The sequence below is a fragment of the Podarcis tiliguerta genome (genome assembly GCF_965153285.1).
Source record: "Podarcis tiliguerta genome assembly, chromosome: Z".
Classification (NCBI taxonomy): Eukaryota; Metazoa; Chordata; class Lepidosauria; order Squamata; family Lacertidae; genus Podarcis; species Podarcis tiliguerta.
Window position 1 is genome coordinate 10,070,830 of NC_139553.1, and position 13,492 is coordinate 10,084,321.

Genomic DNA, 13,492 nt, shown 5'->3' on the forward strand with positions numbered 1-13,492 from the left:
TTAGGTGTGTTTTCTGTTTGTTCAAATCTAGATGTCAGACGTGGAAAAGGATTGTCTTAGGCAAGAGCTAAGCAACAAGATACTTCTCCTAAATCAACTACGAGAAGAAGCTCTAGAACTAGAGAAACAGATGGAAAGGCAGCAGGAAGACATGGCCAAAAAAGAGAAGGAGTTAGAAGAACTGCAGCGTTTTATAGATTCTCTAGATCCTGAAGACCCAAGACATGTAAGTTTTACACACACATATATACATGAATTCAATATATATAGTATTAATAGGAAATGCCAAATAAATTATTGAATAAATATCCAGTTAGCAGGAATAAAATTAGAATCTAGTTTTGTTTGAGTAATAGAGTAAATGACACTGTGCCCACAGGATTGTAGGAAAAGAGTTCTGCTAAATTTCAGTGGCGTATCTTTGCCCATTAAAATATATTTTTTCTAAAGAATTGTTTCAAAAATATTTTAATAAACGTATACAGTGTTTGACATTTAACTAGCACATTGCTGAAACATCATCAGAAAAGTTCATAGGTTCAGATGCAGTTCCCTAGGTTCTTTCCTTCATATAATGAAACAAGCTTCATTTATGAAAAGAAGATATATGCATTCATAGGGTGGTGAATATGTATTAGTACTGCATCTTAGGGTGATATTATTAATTTGATCATTTTATGTTTTTATTTATTTTATATGGTACAGAAGATACATTTTGAGAAAACCATTGCTACCACAGTAAACAATAAGCAACATGTCCCAATAAAATTACTGACTTTGGTCGTGCTATGTAATAAAGTTGAATAAGATTACTCTAAGAGATTATGCCATATTTTCCCATGCGTATTGGGTGGATTCCTGCCATAGTCTGAACAATTTATGTATTAAATAAACATTTGCCCTATGTTATAAAAGGAATAGGAATTGTGTTTGCCCTTTGCTGCTCTGTCCTAACATGTTAATTTATTAGCCAATATTATTGTCCATATTCTGGTGTACCAAGAATCAATGTTAAGCCCAGTGCCAGTTTTCCAACATCCAGGGCAATTATTAATTTGATATTGGAACTCTGGGGTCCTGGTCGCGACATTTTCAAGTAATAAATGGATTGGAAGTAAGCTACTTCAAGGTCTACTTCTTTCTGTATCTGGTATGGAGAGCCTCTGGCCTTTTTCATCCACACCCAAACAGTCTTCCTGAGACATGCTTGCTTCTCCCATACTATTCTGCAGAAATCTAGCCATGCAGGAATACATCTCTTCCTACATGGTTAGTTTGTTTTATTTTGGGTGTGTGACAGGAGTTTCCCTTTCTCTGTGCACAGCAAGCGAATGCAGAAAGAGATTTCCTACCTAGTCAGCTTGCTATGTTTCATCTCTAGGCATTGAGAAAGGAGATACAGTCATACCTCGAGTTAAATATGCTTCAGGTTGAGCATTTTCAGGTTACACTCTGCGGCGACCCAGAAGTAACAGAACACGTTACTTCCGGGTTTCGCTGCATGCGCAGACGCTCAAAATGACATCATGCGCAGAAGCGGCGAATCGCGCGACCCGTGCAGACGCACAGTCATGGGTTGCATTCTACTCAGGATGCGAACAGGGCTCCAGAATGGATCCCGTTCACATCCAGAGGTACCACTATACTTTTTTCCCAGGCCTGCCTGCCTTCTCCAGAAGGAATGTTTGGGTGGCCTCAGGGACCCATTCTACATTGTTCTTTTAAAAGCAGGGCTGCAGTCTTTCAGATCATGTGACAGATAAAAAATACCATGTGAGAACATTCCAGATAATGGCCCTTGCATGCTCAAGATGGTCAAACAACCATCCTCAGTCTGCATGGCAAACTACTTTTGAAACTGAGTATGGAGATTTGCTATTCCAAAAAAAAGTCAAAATGTTCCACAAGGTTCACCTAATAGCTCTTTGTATTCTAGCCATTATCCTTTTTAAATCAATGTGGGAAGCTGCCTTATACTGAGGAAGTCCACTGTGCCATATAACTCAATACTGTCTATATTGACTGGCAGCAGTTCTCCAGGGTTTCAGGCAGGGGCCATTTCCAGCCCTACCTGAACATGCTGGTGATTCACCCTGGAAGCTTCTGCATTCAAAGCAGATGCTCAGCCACTGAGCTATAGTCCTCCCTCTATTCAGGTGCTTATATTACCCTCACATGACATTTCAATCCATATTCACACACAAATATGATTCATTTGTGCCCTTGTCTTAAGAAGCAACCATGTGGCATGACCCTAAGCATGTTTATGCTAAGTAAGCCAACCAAGCTCAGTATTATTTGTTATTAAACATATTTTTTGAGCTATTGCAGATGAGTTTGTGGTTTTTTGAAATAGTATGCACAAAGTCTTATTTCTCAGGAAAAGTTGATGCAGTCTGCTGCACATCCTAGGCTACGTTCTAACCTCACATTGGTTAGAAATATTTTAGCAGGACAGAAACAAGGAGAAGTAACATATTTCCTTCTCTCCGCAAGGCAGCATGTGATGCAGACACACCCTAAGAGAAAAATTGTCATTCCTTCTAAAACAATGTAGATTGACTGGTTTCTTAATCTCAAGATGACTCATATTTTAAAGTTGCCTTTAACTATTTTGGGTGTGGACAGCTTTGTTTAATTGATCACACAGAATAAGGAATGCAAACTGGACCTACATTTCTTGGTGTAACTGTATAAGCTTCTTGGTGGGTCACAAAGCTCTAATTAGGCAGACCATTCCATTGTCCCAAGAGAGCAGTTCTGCATAATTAAGGCTGCAATTCAGTGCACACTTTGGACTACAGTAGTTGCACCAAGCTTAGTTGGGCTTGCTTCTAGCTAAACATGCAAACAACTGGGTTACAAGAATCTGATACAAAGTTACCCCCATAAATATTAGTTTCATTTAAAAAATGCGTTCCTTTTAATAAACCAAACAATTTTATGTTGGCACAAACAAACTATAAATGTTAAGAGATCCATATTTTGCAAAAAGAAAAAAATGTTTTGCAAAACAAAAAGTATAGCCTTTCATGCTTTCCAGTTATGTGGATATACTTGAAATCTCATTCATATCTGGCTTATTTTTGAAGCTCAGAGGCTGATTATAAAAAGAAATTGTGAAGTCAACAGTCCAAGACCTCAGTCTCTCCAATAATAACTTTCCGTGTGTTTCAGGGAGGCTTTCTAAATGAAAGGAAACTGCTTTATTTAAGCTCAGCCTCTTGGAGAGTGGAGCTGCCTGTTACAAGCTGTAGAGTTGATTGGCTGCCTGCACTGCTTCCTGTGTTGTGATTTGAAGCAAACAGGACGCAGCCCAGCTAGCTGAAACAAGTAGAGATTGGAGCGCATGTTACCACTGTGCAGGCCTGACAAAGAGCTCTCACAGCTCCTGGGGCTTAGTTTCCCCCTTTCAAACCACATCCTAACCAAAGTGCAACTGTCAAACAGAAAAGTTTGGTGTACGAGACTAGATAAGAGATTAAGAGAAACTGTGTTTGAGCTGAGCTACTTTTTTTAGTACTGCTCGTCTTTCACAATGAATACCAACTTTTAAGTGGGGCTTTCAACACAGGATTTGAAAAGAAGAAAAGACAAAGCAAACGCTGTAAGTGCCTCCCTCTCCCCTCCCTCAAAATACGATTGAGGAATCTCAACAGCAGCATACAATTTTAGAAGATAACATTGTTAAGTTATAGATACTTTTAAAACAGGACAAACTTGACTTGGCTTATTATGGATATTTGGACATTTGCCTCTTTTGTTATCTGCTCAGAAAATTAAATGAAGATTTGGTATGGGGATAGTCTGATAGAGTGAAACTTTTGCTTCAGCCATTTTGCATTACCTCAGTACCTCAGTATTTAGGAAAGCATGTTTTTTCCTGGGATTTTAACTAATAATTTGTTTGTTTTAAGTGTAATTGGTGGAGTTGTGCATTCATTTTAAAAGTACCATCGGATAGTTGGATTGCATTTTTGTATTAACAATTTTTTGTGGGGGCTGGTTGTGTACTCTTTATGCCAATTAGCACTCTGTTATTTTTGGTTCATAAAAAATATGTACCATGTTGGATACCTAAAACCATGAATAAAAGTAGTCTGCCTTGTAAGATTTGACACTGTGTTTCTAAGCCAAGCAAACACTATCAAGCTTATAACCAAACTTGTCATTGTAACAGTTTCATTCAACTGTGGTTAAGTATGGTACTTAAGAGAAATGGTACACATAGCTGTGTTCAGTTGACACTGGTTATAGCAGCTTGAATAAATGTGCTATTGACAAAATAAAATAAAATCTGGGTTGTAGATTTTGGGGGGAGAAGTATACAAATAATATTTTGGCATGAAACTGAAATTATTGGCTTATATTTTAATGCAGAAGATCTAGTATCCAATTTCTTTAGCACTCATTGGAGAGAGGCATATGAGGTTAGTCTGACTCGTTTGAGAAGGGTTTACAGAATGGTCTGTGTAACTTAAGGGGAGAATAGTAGTGTATAAGAAGCACTGGGCTGCAGCTACAGCACCCGTGGGTTGAGTTGTATCATTCTGTAAGGCAGAATACAAGTTACATTATACCCTGATGTCATCACACTGTACACTTCCCTATTTGGAGGTAGAGAGACACTTAGCACAGTGACATTGGGAGTGAAGGTTAGAATTACACTTTTTGCAGAAAGAAAGCAGAGAATGCAACATAGGATGTCACTGTATGCCCCTTCATTCTTGGACATTCTTCTAGGGATCAGGAATCATATTAGCAGACTAGGTGGTGGTGGTGGGAGTTTTCTTCTTCAATTTTACAAGATACTATGTGCACATCTCCTAATTACCATGCTTAATCTGAGGGCACAGTTGAATGAAGCTGTCACAATGGTATGTTTTATTATTAGTGCTCAACTTTACAAGGAATGCATGAGTCTCATATTGGTTAGGCATTCAGTATATATTGGGCATGCTGAGTTGCCCCCAACATTGCAGGGGCCTGTCATGTGTGTAAAACATCATACATGTGCCACCCCCCCCAACTCATCCAGGCCAACTCAGCGTGCCACACACCCCTTCACCACATCCCTAGCAGAGGACAAGCCAGTACGAAGATGCTTCTCGTTGGCAATCTCCCACTCTCGCAATCTCCACCAGAGCACTTTCCTGGAAGGTGGCCTGGTGATCATCAAAGGGACAGGCCAGCGTTTCCTGCTGGTGCATCCCTTTGAGGATCATAGTGGATTTAAAAAAAAATTAAAAATTGAGGGAGTGCTGCTTGAAAATTTTAGGGAACCCTGCCCTCATGGCCCCTCCACAGATGGCACCAGTGGTATGTATAGAGGCAAGAGAGAGAGAGAGCACAGATTAATAAATTCTATGTAAGCTGCTAGCCACTTTAAGGATTTTGTTTTAAAAAACAGGCTTCAAATCTTAAAAATAAAAGTTCTTCCAGGTAGAAATTCCAGGTGTGCAGAGCCAACTCAACTAATGCAGAAGGAAATAGTTTGGAGAAAGGTGTGAGAAATGATGTGGCCTACCAGCTTCACAAAAGTAGATCCATGTGGGCTTCTCCCAGAAGGATATACTGCTTATAAATGATTTTTCAACCGTTCAACAAAATAAAATAAAAAACATATACATTTAATAAAATAAAATAAAAGATTTTTCAATCATTTTCAAACTTCCTGCAAATTGTTTGCTCCTAAGAATTTATATATGCTGTGGTCAGAATTGTAAGAAACTTGAAGCCCATGTAGCTGAAAGCCCTGTGACTGAAGTAACATTGTCCATTTACATAATTAGGTTAATCATATAGGCAAAGCAACATAGTTCAACGGTAGAGCACATGCTTTGCATGCAGGTCCCAGGTTTCATTCTTGGGCTTTAAAGACCCCATCAGGAACCCTGGAGAGCCCCAGCCAATACTAAATTAACCAGTTGCCTGACTTGGCATAAGATAGCTTTCATTGTTCTGTACTGTGAAGTAGAGATGGGGAAACTTTAGCCTTCCAGATGTTGTTGAACTACCAACTCTCATTAGCCCCAATCAATATAGCTAGTGCTCAGAGATGATAGGAGGTGTAGTCCAGCATCATCAGAAAGTTCCCCGTCCCTGCTGTAGAACATTTGTGGCAAGGGTGCAGGAAGATCAGGATTGTTTGGGGTGCTTTGTTTGTTTTTAAACTACTGCCCTGAGATGTCCATTTAACTTCCACTCACAGGCTCATATGAAGGCTCAGAAAGCAAGCAAAGAACAACAACTTGACATGATGAACAAGCATTACAAGCATCTTGAAAGTCGCCTGGATGACATGCTGTCTCGGATTGCAAAGGAAACTGAGGAAATTAGGGACCTGGAGCAACAGCTCACAGATGGTAAAAATGTTATTCAAAACAGACTTTAGCTCAGAGGCTTTGGGCTTTTCCATAGTTTACATAGCATATACAGATTTTACACTCTACAGGCAACAGTTCTTAGATGTACATATGCATGCTTTCAAGTATTTGCTGTAGGAAGTGCTCACTTAATAAATGCAGCAACCATGTTTGTTATTTGAAATGTGGAGCTATCCTTAATACGTGGCATGAGAATAAGCTCCATCACCTTGGCTCTCCCTTCTGAGCACACCAATACCAGCCAAATTCTGAAAGCCTCAAAGTAGCATTCTGCCTCTCCTAGCAGGAAATCCATAAATGGCATCCAGGTATCTTTTCAGCTCACTGAAGAGGTTTGTGGGATGACTTTATTTGATGGATTCAAGTGAGGTCACCTACTACTGTAAGATACCTGTAAGATACTGTTGTTTAGTCAAGTAGAATTTTTTATCCTGACGTTATTTCCCATTTGTAGTATGAGAACTCTTGGTGGAAGTCTCTGGAGATTAGTTTCCTCAAGAACTCTTGCTGATTTTCTCTTAGAGCAGTTAGGAAAGTGAGGAAAAGTGGCACTACCTAGAGAAATGATGAGATCCTGGTCAAGAGAAATGGAACTTTCCACCTAACTTAAAATTTGTGAACTTTTACTGCCTAGGTTTAAAGAAAAAAATGTATAGTTTCTGGGGGAAAACATTGTCATTGCAATTCCTGGTTATCCAGTGCTGTATTTCTCCCTCCCTTCCCCACTTTATTTTAATGTTACTGTGCTGATCTAACAGAGTTACAAGCACAGTAAAAATGTACATGGCTGCCAGTCTTATTGGACCAGATTTCTTCTTTAAAGCATAAATGTTGGGTAAATGCAAATATGCTGTCACTTCAGATACTGAAATCAAAGTTTGTGTCTCTATGTAAGTCTATTTTGAGACATGTTCAGTGATGTCACCTTACCTTCAGATAATCAGGGTGTTCCCTTGCAAACTGAAGTACTTCTTTTTTCGTATTTCTTAACTCTTTCTCCTCTACCATTCACAGGCCAAATAGCAGCAAATGATGCACTGAAGAAAGACCTGGAAGGAATTATCATTGGGTTACAGGAATATCTAGAGAGTATTAAGAGTCAGGCCAAACAAACCAGTGATGAATGCAAGGAGTTGCAGAGGGATAAAGAGGTGTTATTGCAAAGGCTGGAAGAACTCGAGGAGGAGAGAAACCAGCTGGAGATAGTTGCTATGGATGCAGAAAACCTGAGAAAAGTAAGATGCAAGAACTGTTATATTCCCAAAAGTCCTGATGCTTTTCCTCACTGGCAAACATGATTTAGAAACCAGGACAAAACAATGAGGTTAAGATTGGCAAAACCTTTTTATTTATTTCAACAATTTATATACAGTGGTACCTCGATTTACGAACTTCTTAATCCATTCTGGAAGTCCGTTCTTAAACCAAAGCCATTTTTAAACTGAGGCATGCTTTCCCCACTGAGGCCTCCCGCCGCCATTACCCTTCCACCAATCGGCTTCCGTTCGTAGACCGATGTAAAGTTCACTAACCGGAACACCTACTTCCAGTTTGTGGAATTCATAAACCGAATAGTTCGTTAACAGGGCTGTTTGTAGACCGAGGTACCACTGTACTGCTTAACACCATAGTCTCTAAGAGGTGTACAGTGAAGTTACAAAACTGGTATAATGGAGATAAAATCAGTTAAAATTAACCGTAACATCAGGAAAAAAACCCCTCCTAAATTGAGAAGGTCTTCACTAACCTCTGGAAGTTCAAGAGAAAGGCGGCCTGCTGGATCTCAGCCAGGGGGGAGTTCTACTGGGCGGACCCTCAATACTAAATTCCTCAAAGACCTCAATGATTGGACAGGGATATATGGAATTGATCAGTCTTTAAGGATCAAAGTAGTTATGGGTCTTCTAAATTAATACAGGAATGTTGAACTTGGCCTGCTAGCATATGGGCAGCCAATGCAAGCTTTTAAACACCAGAGTTTTATGCTAGAGTAATGTTTTGCCACACTCATAAGGTTGGTGGGTGAGTGGCACAGTCTCTGTTTAGCAGGGATACATGCTACAACCATGTTAATGGAGAACTGATGAACTCAAAATTATAAAACACACTTTCGGTTCCAGGAAATTGCAGACCTTGAGCAGGCACTTGAAGAACAAAGAGAGCTCAATGAAGCCCTGCATGAGACTCAAAGGGAACATATCACATATGAGGCTGAGCTGGAGGCTGAACTGAAAGCCCGAGACATTGAAGCCAATCAGCATGAGGAAGAACTGCAGAGGCTAAAACAACACGGTCAAGTAAGTGGACATTCAGAGAGAAATGTCTCCTTTCCTTATACCTTTCATGTTTCTCCCAGTCCATATAGGTTCCAAAACGTGACTTTTTTTTTCTAAAACTTATCTGTAAAGAATCCAGGTTGGTAGTAGTCATAGTGAAATGGAAAGAGCTCTCAGGTAGGTGGGTGGCTGAGGGACATTTTGTCTGGTTTTCCTTGCTGCCGCAGTCCTGCCAGCTCTTCCAGTGGCTTAAACTGATTGGACTCTGGCTTTTTAATACAGTAGGGAAAGAAGGCATAGCTCAGTTGGTTAAAGCACTGTGCTGATAATGCCAAGGTTGCAGGTTCAATCCCTGTATGGGACAGCTGCATATTCCTGCATTGCAGGGGTTTGGACTAGGTGATCCTCAGGGTCCCCTCCAGTTCTACAATTCTATGATTCTAAGACAGGGAGTTGAATTGCTGAAGCATTGTGGTTGAGGAAGCTGGGGGACTTTATCTTACTCAATGAACAGTTTCCTGCTGTGAGGATTCCTGTTAGGTCTGTGATACCTTGTCACCCACCAATCAAAAAGCAGCTATTAGTATTGTCAGAAAGATGTTGATGTTCTCAATCTTTCTCCCAATGAACCTTTTTAGTTCCATGAGAAAGAGTTTTGACCCTCTTAAATGTGATTCAACTTGGTAGCAGAGGCTAATCTAGGCGTGTCAAATGCATTGACCCAAGGGAGGTGTACTAGGGTCATGGGGCTGGCCCAAGCAAAAAGAGTAAAGGTCCACCCAACCCAACCCATACAGCATCCTAAATTATTGATTAAGGTTCAGGACACATTTATAGTACTAGGACAATCAAGACATGGTCACGGTTTGTACATTGCCCATGAATACATTTTGAAGTGTGAAAAACTCTTGTGGGCACAACCCACTCCATACTGCAACTACACATGCACATGCATGCACACATTCCCCCCAGCAATTAGGCTTGAAAAAGTGTTTTTATCCACCCTCCCCACCAAGATAGGTGGGGCATGATCTCCTGGGGAGTGCAACTGGAGAGGGAAGGTTTATCTTCCTTTTCTAGGTGCTATCTCAAGGAAGATCTCTCTCACACACTGCTGCATTTAGGTTTGAAAAATTCTAGGTAGTAACAATTTTTTCAACCCTTATGGCAATTGGTAAGAGGTGACATCAGGGTGACAACTCCCCTGCCAACTGTGACCCTCTGCCTCTGAAATTGTTCCTCTGTTGTAATTAGACTTGAAAGAAGCCTTCTATTAGCTACAATGTGGCTTTTTCAAGCCTAATTGCAGTGGCAAAAGGGATGGTGGTGGTGATCCTCAGGCACCCATGAAAACATTGGTGGACCAATGTATGCCCACAAGTGCTGGGTTGGCAACTCATACAATATCCCATGGTTAATGGCATATTAGGATTGAGCAGCATGTTCATACTAGCATGCTACTCAAGCCTGATATCATTATGCATAAAAGAGGCCAGTCATGACAATAGGGCAAATGGAAATTGAGAAGTTTGCTTGTTTTAAGGACTGTCAATGTCTTCCTTAGAAGAACGAGCTGTCCTTGCAAAATACATATTCTATTCAAATGTTACCTAATTCATAGAAGTGAGGTTTTTTTTTTCTTTTTTCTTTTTGGGATGGGGTAGCTGGAGCACTCTGCTCTCCAGGCTGAGCTCAGCAAAGAAAGGCAAGCTTTAGAAAATGCCTTGACAAAAGCACAATTATCAGAAGAGAGAGAACAGGAAAATAATAAACTGCTTTCTCATCTTAAACAGCTACAGGTACAGTATTTTTTTCATATTTTTTTGTTTTTCAGAGAGCATGTCTGGCAGTCTGATATATAACCTTCTTCAAAAGGCTCCAGCTGTTGAAAGTCAATCATGCAACCACCTTGTATATTCTTTCTTGTGTGTCTGTTAAAGGTTAACAAGAGTTGTATCTTGGAAATCATCCAGAGTTAATGGGGGAAATTATCATGCTTTATTTATTGATTGTTTTCTGTAGCAACTAGTCATTTAGCTCCACAGGTCAGCTATGCTAGTGAAAAAATGCAGTGAAATAAATATTATGTTTAGTCTTCTTACATTCTTATACAGTCAATGCAAGAATAAATCATTGAAAGCATATAATGGTAAAAGTGACCTCTGAAATCTCTTTTGTTACAGAAAGATAATAACCTTTTGAAGCAGCAGCTTAAAGATACTCAAAATCAACTGAATCATGCAGTTGACAGCTTAATTCATCCTGAAGAATTCTTGGCTCGTGTGAGAGAACTCAAAGAAAATCTACAGACTGGGGCAGAATTCAGGTGAGCTAAATTCAGAGGTTTCATACCTTTATCAGAAGGGGAGATCTAGCTGCAAACACTTGGCTAGTTAATGCCTAGGCAGTTCCCAGCTGTGTACCTGTCAGTGTTTGAAGATAAGCACCACTCTTTCAGATGGAGAACACTCTGCAGAACACCTCTCTTTTTTTGTAGTTGTATGAAATGGCCCTCAGTCTCAAAGTAATATGTTGCTGTCAAAATGGATGGAAAGACTTGAAACTGGGAATCTCAGTCTTCACAAAACATCCAAAAACTGACAGACCCTTCTCTCACCTATTCTTCACAAACCTCCCTCCCCCTCACTTTTTCCCCATCTTGAGTTTGCAGATGTGTGTTTGCTGTAGCTGGAAAATAACAGTCTGGGCATGGGAGTGTGAATGGGGTAAGAAGTATGTCTTACCTACCAACTTGCTACTTCTCTTCAAATTCTGCTCTGCCACTGCCTTTTAGATGTTTTGGCAAAGACGTCTAACATTTAGTTTAGCCATAAGACACAGGTCTTCAGATGAGCATTGATGGTAAGCCTAGGTAGCAATTCTCCATAACGTATTTTCCTTTTTTTGTATAACTGATTATTTCAGGTGCCATAATGCAAAGGATATTTTAGGGAAAAGCCTTGCAGATCTACAGAAAGAGTTTGGTAAGGTCCTTGCTCAATCTCAGCAAGAAAATGAGGCCATCCAGGCCAGAGAGAGACAGCTTCAGAAGGAGTTGACATCCCAGCAAGCTAAGTTGGAAGAGGCACAAGAAAAATACAGGCTGGCCTGTAACAAAGCTGCAGAAGCCAAAGTAAGAGAACCAACTACAGTCATACCTCGGGTTAAAGTAGCTTCAAGTTGAGGATTTTCAGGTTGTGTTCCGCGGTGACCCAGAAATAACGGAATGGGTTACTTCCGGGTTTTGCCACTCGCGCATGCACAGACGCTCAAAAATGACGTCATGCGCAGAAGTGGCGAATCGCGACCCGCACAGACACACGTTGGTTCTGCTCAGGATGCGAACGGGGCTCCAGAACGGATCTCGTTCACATCCAGAGGTACCACTGTATTACCAAAAGGAGAGAGAAAGGAACTTCCAAGGAGATAGCCATTCTGGTCTGTTGCAACAAAGTGTCTTGTTGTATTTCAAAGACAGAGAGGTTTACTGTGGTATAAACTTTCATAAACTAGAGTCTACTTCATCAGGTGTCCACAAAAGTTTTTGCTGTAAAATTCTTAAGGAAAGAATTGCCACAATTATTTTGACAGAAACCTTGTTTAATGGTCAAATACATGCCAATCCTTCATGAATATTTGCATGATTTGTGTCTGTCTTCCTTCAGTCCCTCCTCAAAATCAAACTTTTCCATAAAGCTTAATCCAGTACTTACCTTGAGTGGTAACTAAGACTGCAATTATTTGTCATAATTCCTGGGAGTGAACCCCACTGAACTCAGTGAATTTTCTTTCCTATAGGATTGTGCCTCCATCCCAATTACCTTGTTTTTCTCTTCTTTGCCTTGCTGTTGAATTTAGATTATATTTCCTTGAGGGCATTTTTTTGATATGGAATCATGAGTGATCGTGTGCATTGGTGACCCTGAATTATTATATTGGAAAACTTCAAATTGGTGATGATTTTATGTTGCCTTTTTCATGGTGTGTCTACTATCTGCAGTTTTGGAAAAGGACCAAATGTACTTGTTTGTAAAGGAGGTAAAAAGCAGAGGCTTTTGCAAAAGATTCCACATGCTGCTAACTTTATGCCGTAGGAAAGATTACAACTATCCTCAAGCTCTCATCATCTTCCCTTTGTTTCAACTTCAGATTAAATCTGAGAAGATGCAGAATGAAGCCAGAGTACATCAACTAGAGAATGAAATCCAGCATCTAAGTGAAAAGCTGAAGAATATGGAAGAAATCCAGGGCCTAACAGATCAACAGCTGCAAGAGGCTGATGAGGAGAAAGAAAGAATTCTTGCACAACTAGAATATCTGGAGAATAGGGTAGGGCTAAATCCTGTTAAAAAGCCTGTGACTAGTAAGGCATGTCCCTCTGCACAACACTTTAAAAAATACTGCACTATTTGCTTATATTTTAATGTGAATGCATCCTACCAGAAAAGAAAGCAAGGTATACATATATTTGTGTGTGTATGTTATTTGTTTTGTCACATCTGTTGAATAGCATTTTCCCTCTCTTTCAGAAAAAGGTGGAAGATGCTAAGGCACAAATGCAATTCATTGACATTGATAAAGAGCTGCAGGAGTTAAAGAGAACGATATCTACTTCGGATAAACAAGCAGCAGCAGATCTCTGTGCAGCCAAAGATCAGCTCAGGTCACTCCGTGGAACTGTATGCAAAATTAATCAGGAACACAGTGAGGTACATAATTGGTAAAATTGTAAAACTGAATTGAAACTACTTCTCTTGCACCACATAGTGTGTTTCAGTCTCTATTAGTCATTCTTATCATTAAGGTATACATTTCTGCATGGAAGCAACT

The 13,492-nt window shown here is 40.0% G+C and overlaps 1 protein-coding gene across 6 annotated transcripts in view; it reads left to right on the top strand.

Annotated features, from left to right (window-relative positions):
- Window positions 1-13,492, top strand: part of CNTRL (centriolin) — a 68,294-nt gene that overhangs the window by 24,300 nt on the left and 30,502 nt on the right. For all 6 annotated transcript variants that reach the window (XM_083422815.1, XM_083422814.1, XM_083422813.1 and 3 more), the window contains 9 exons: window positions 32-226; window positions 6,212-6,365; window positions 7,401-7,621; window positions 8,507-8,683; window positions 10,327-10,461; window positions 10,846-10,988; window positions 11,588-11,795; window positions 12,812-12,991; window positions 13,192-13,371. In XM_083422815.1, coding sequence (XP_083278941.1) covers window positions 32-226; window positions 6,212-6,365; window positions 7,401-7,621; window positions 8,507-8,683; window positions 10,327-10,461; window positions 10,846-10,988; window positions 11,588-11,795; window positions 12,812-12,991; window positions 13,192-13,371 — 1,593 coding nt within the window. The remainder of the gene's footprint in view (window positions 1-31; window positions 227-6,211; window positions 6,366-7,400; window positions 7,622-8,506; window positions 8,684-10,326; window positions 10,462-10,845; window positions 10,989-11,587; window positions 11,796-12,811; window positions 12,992-13,191; window positions 13,372-13,492) is intronic.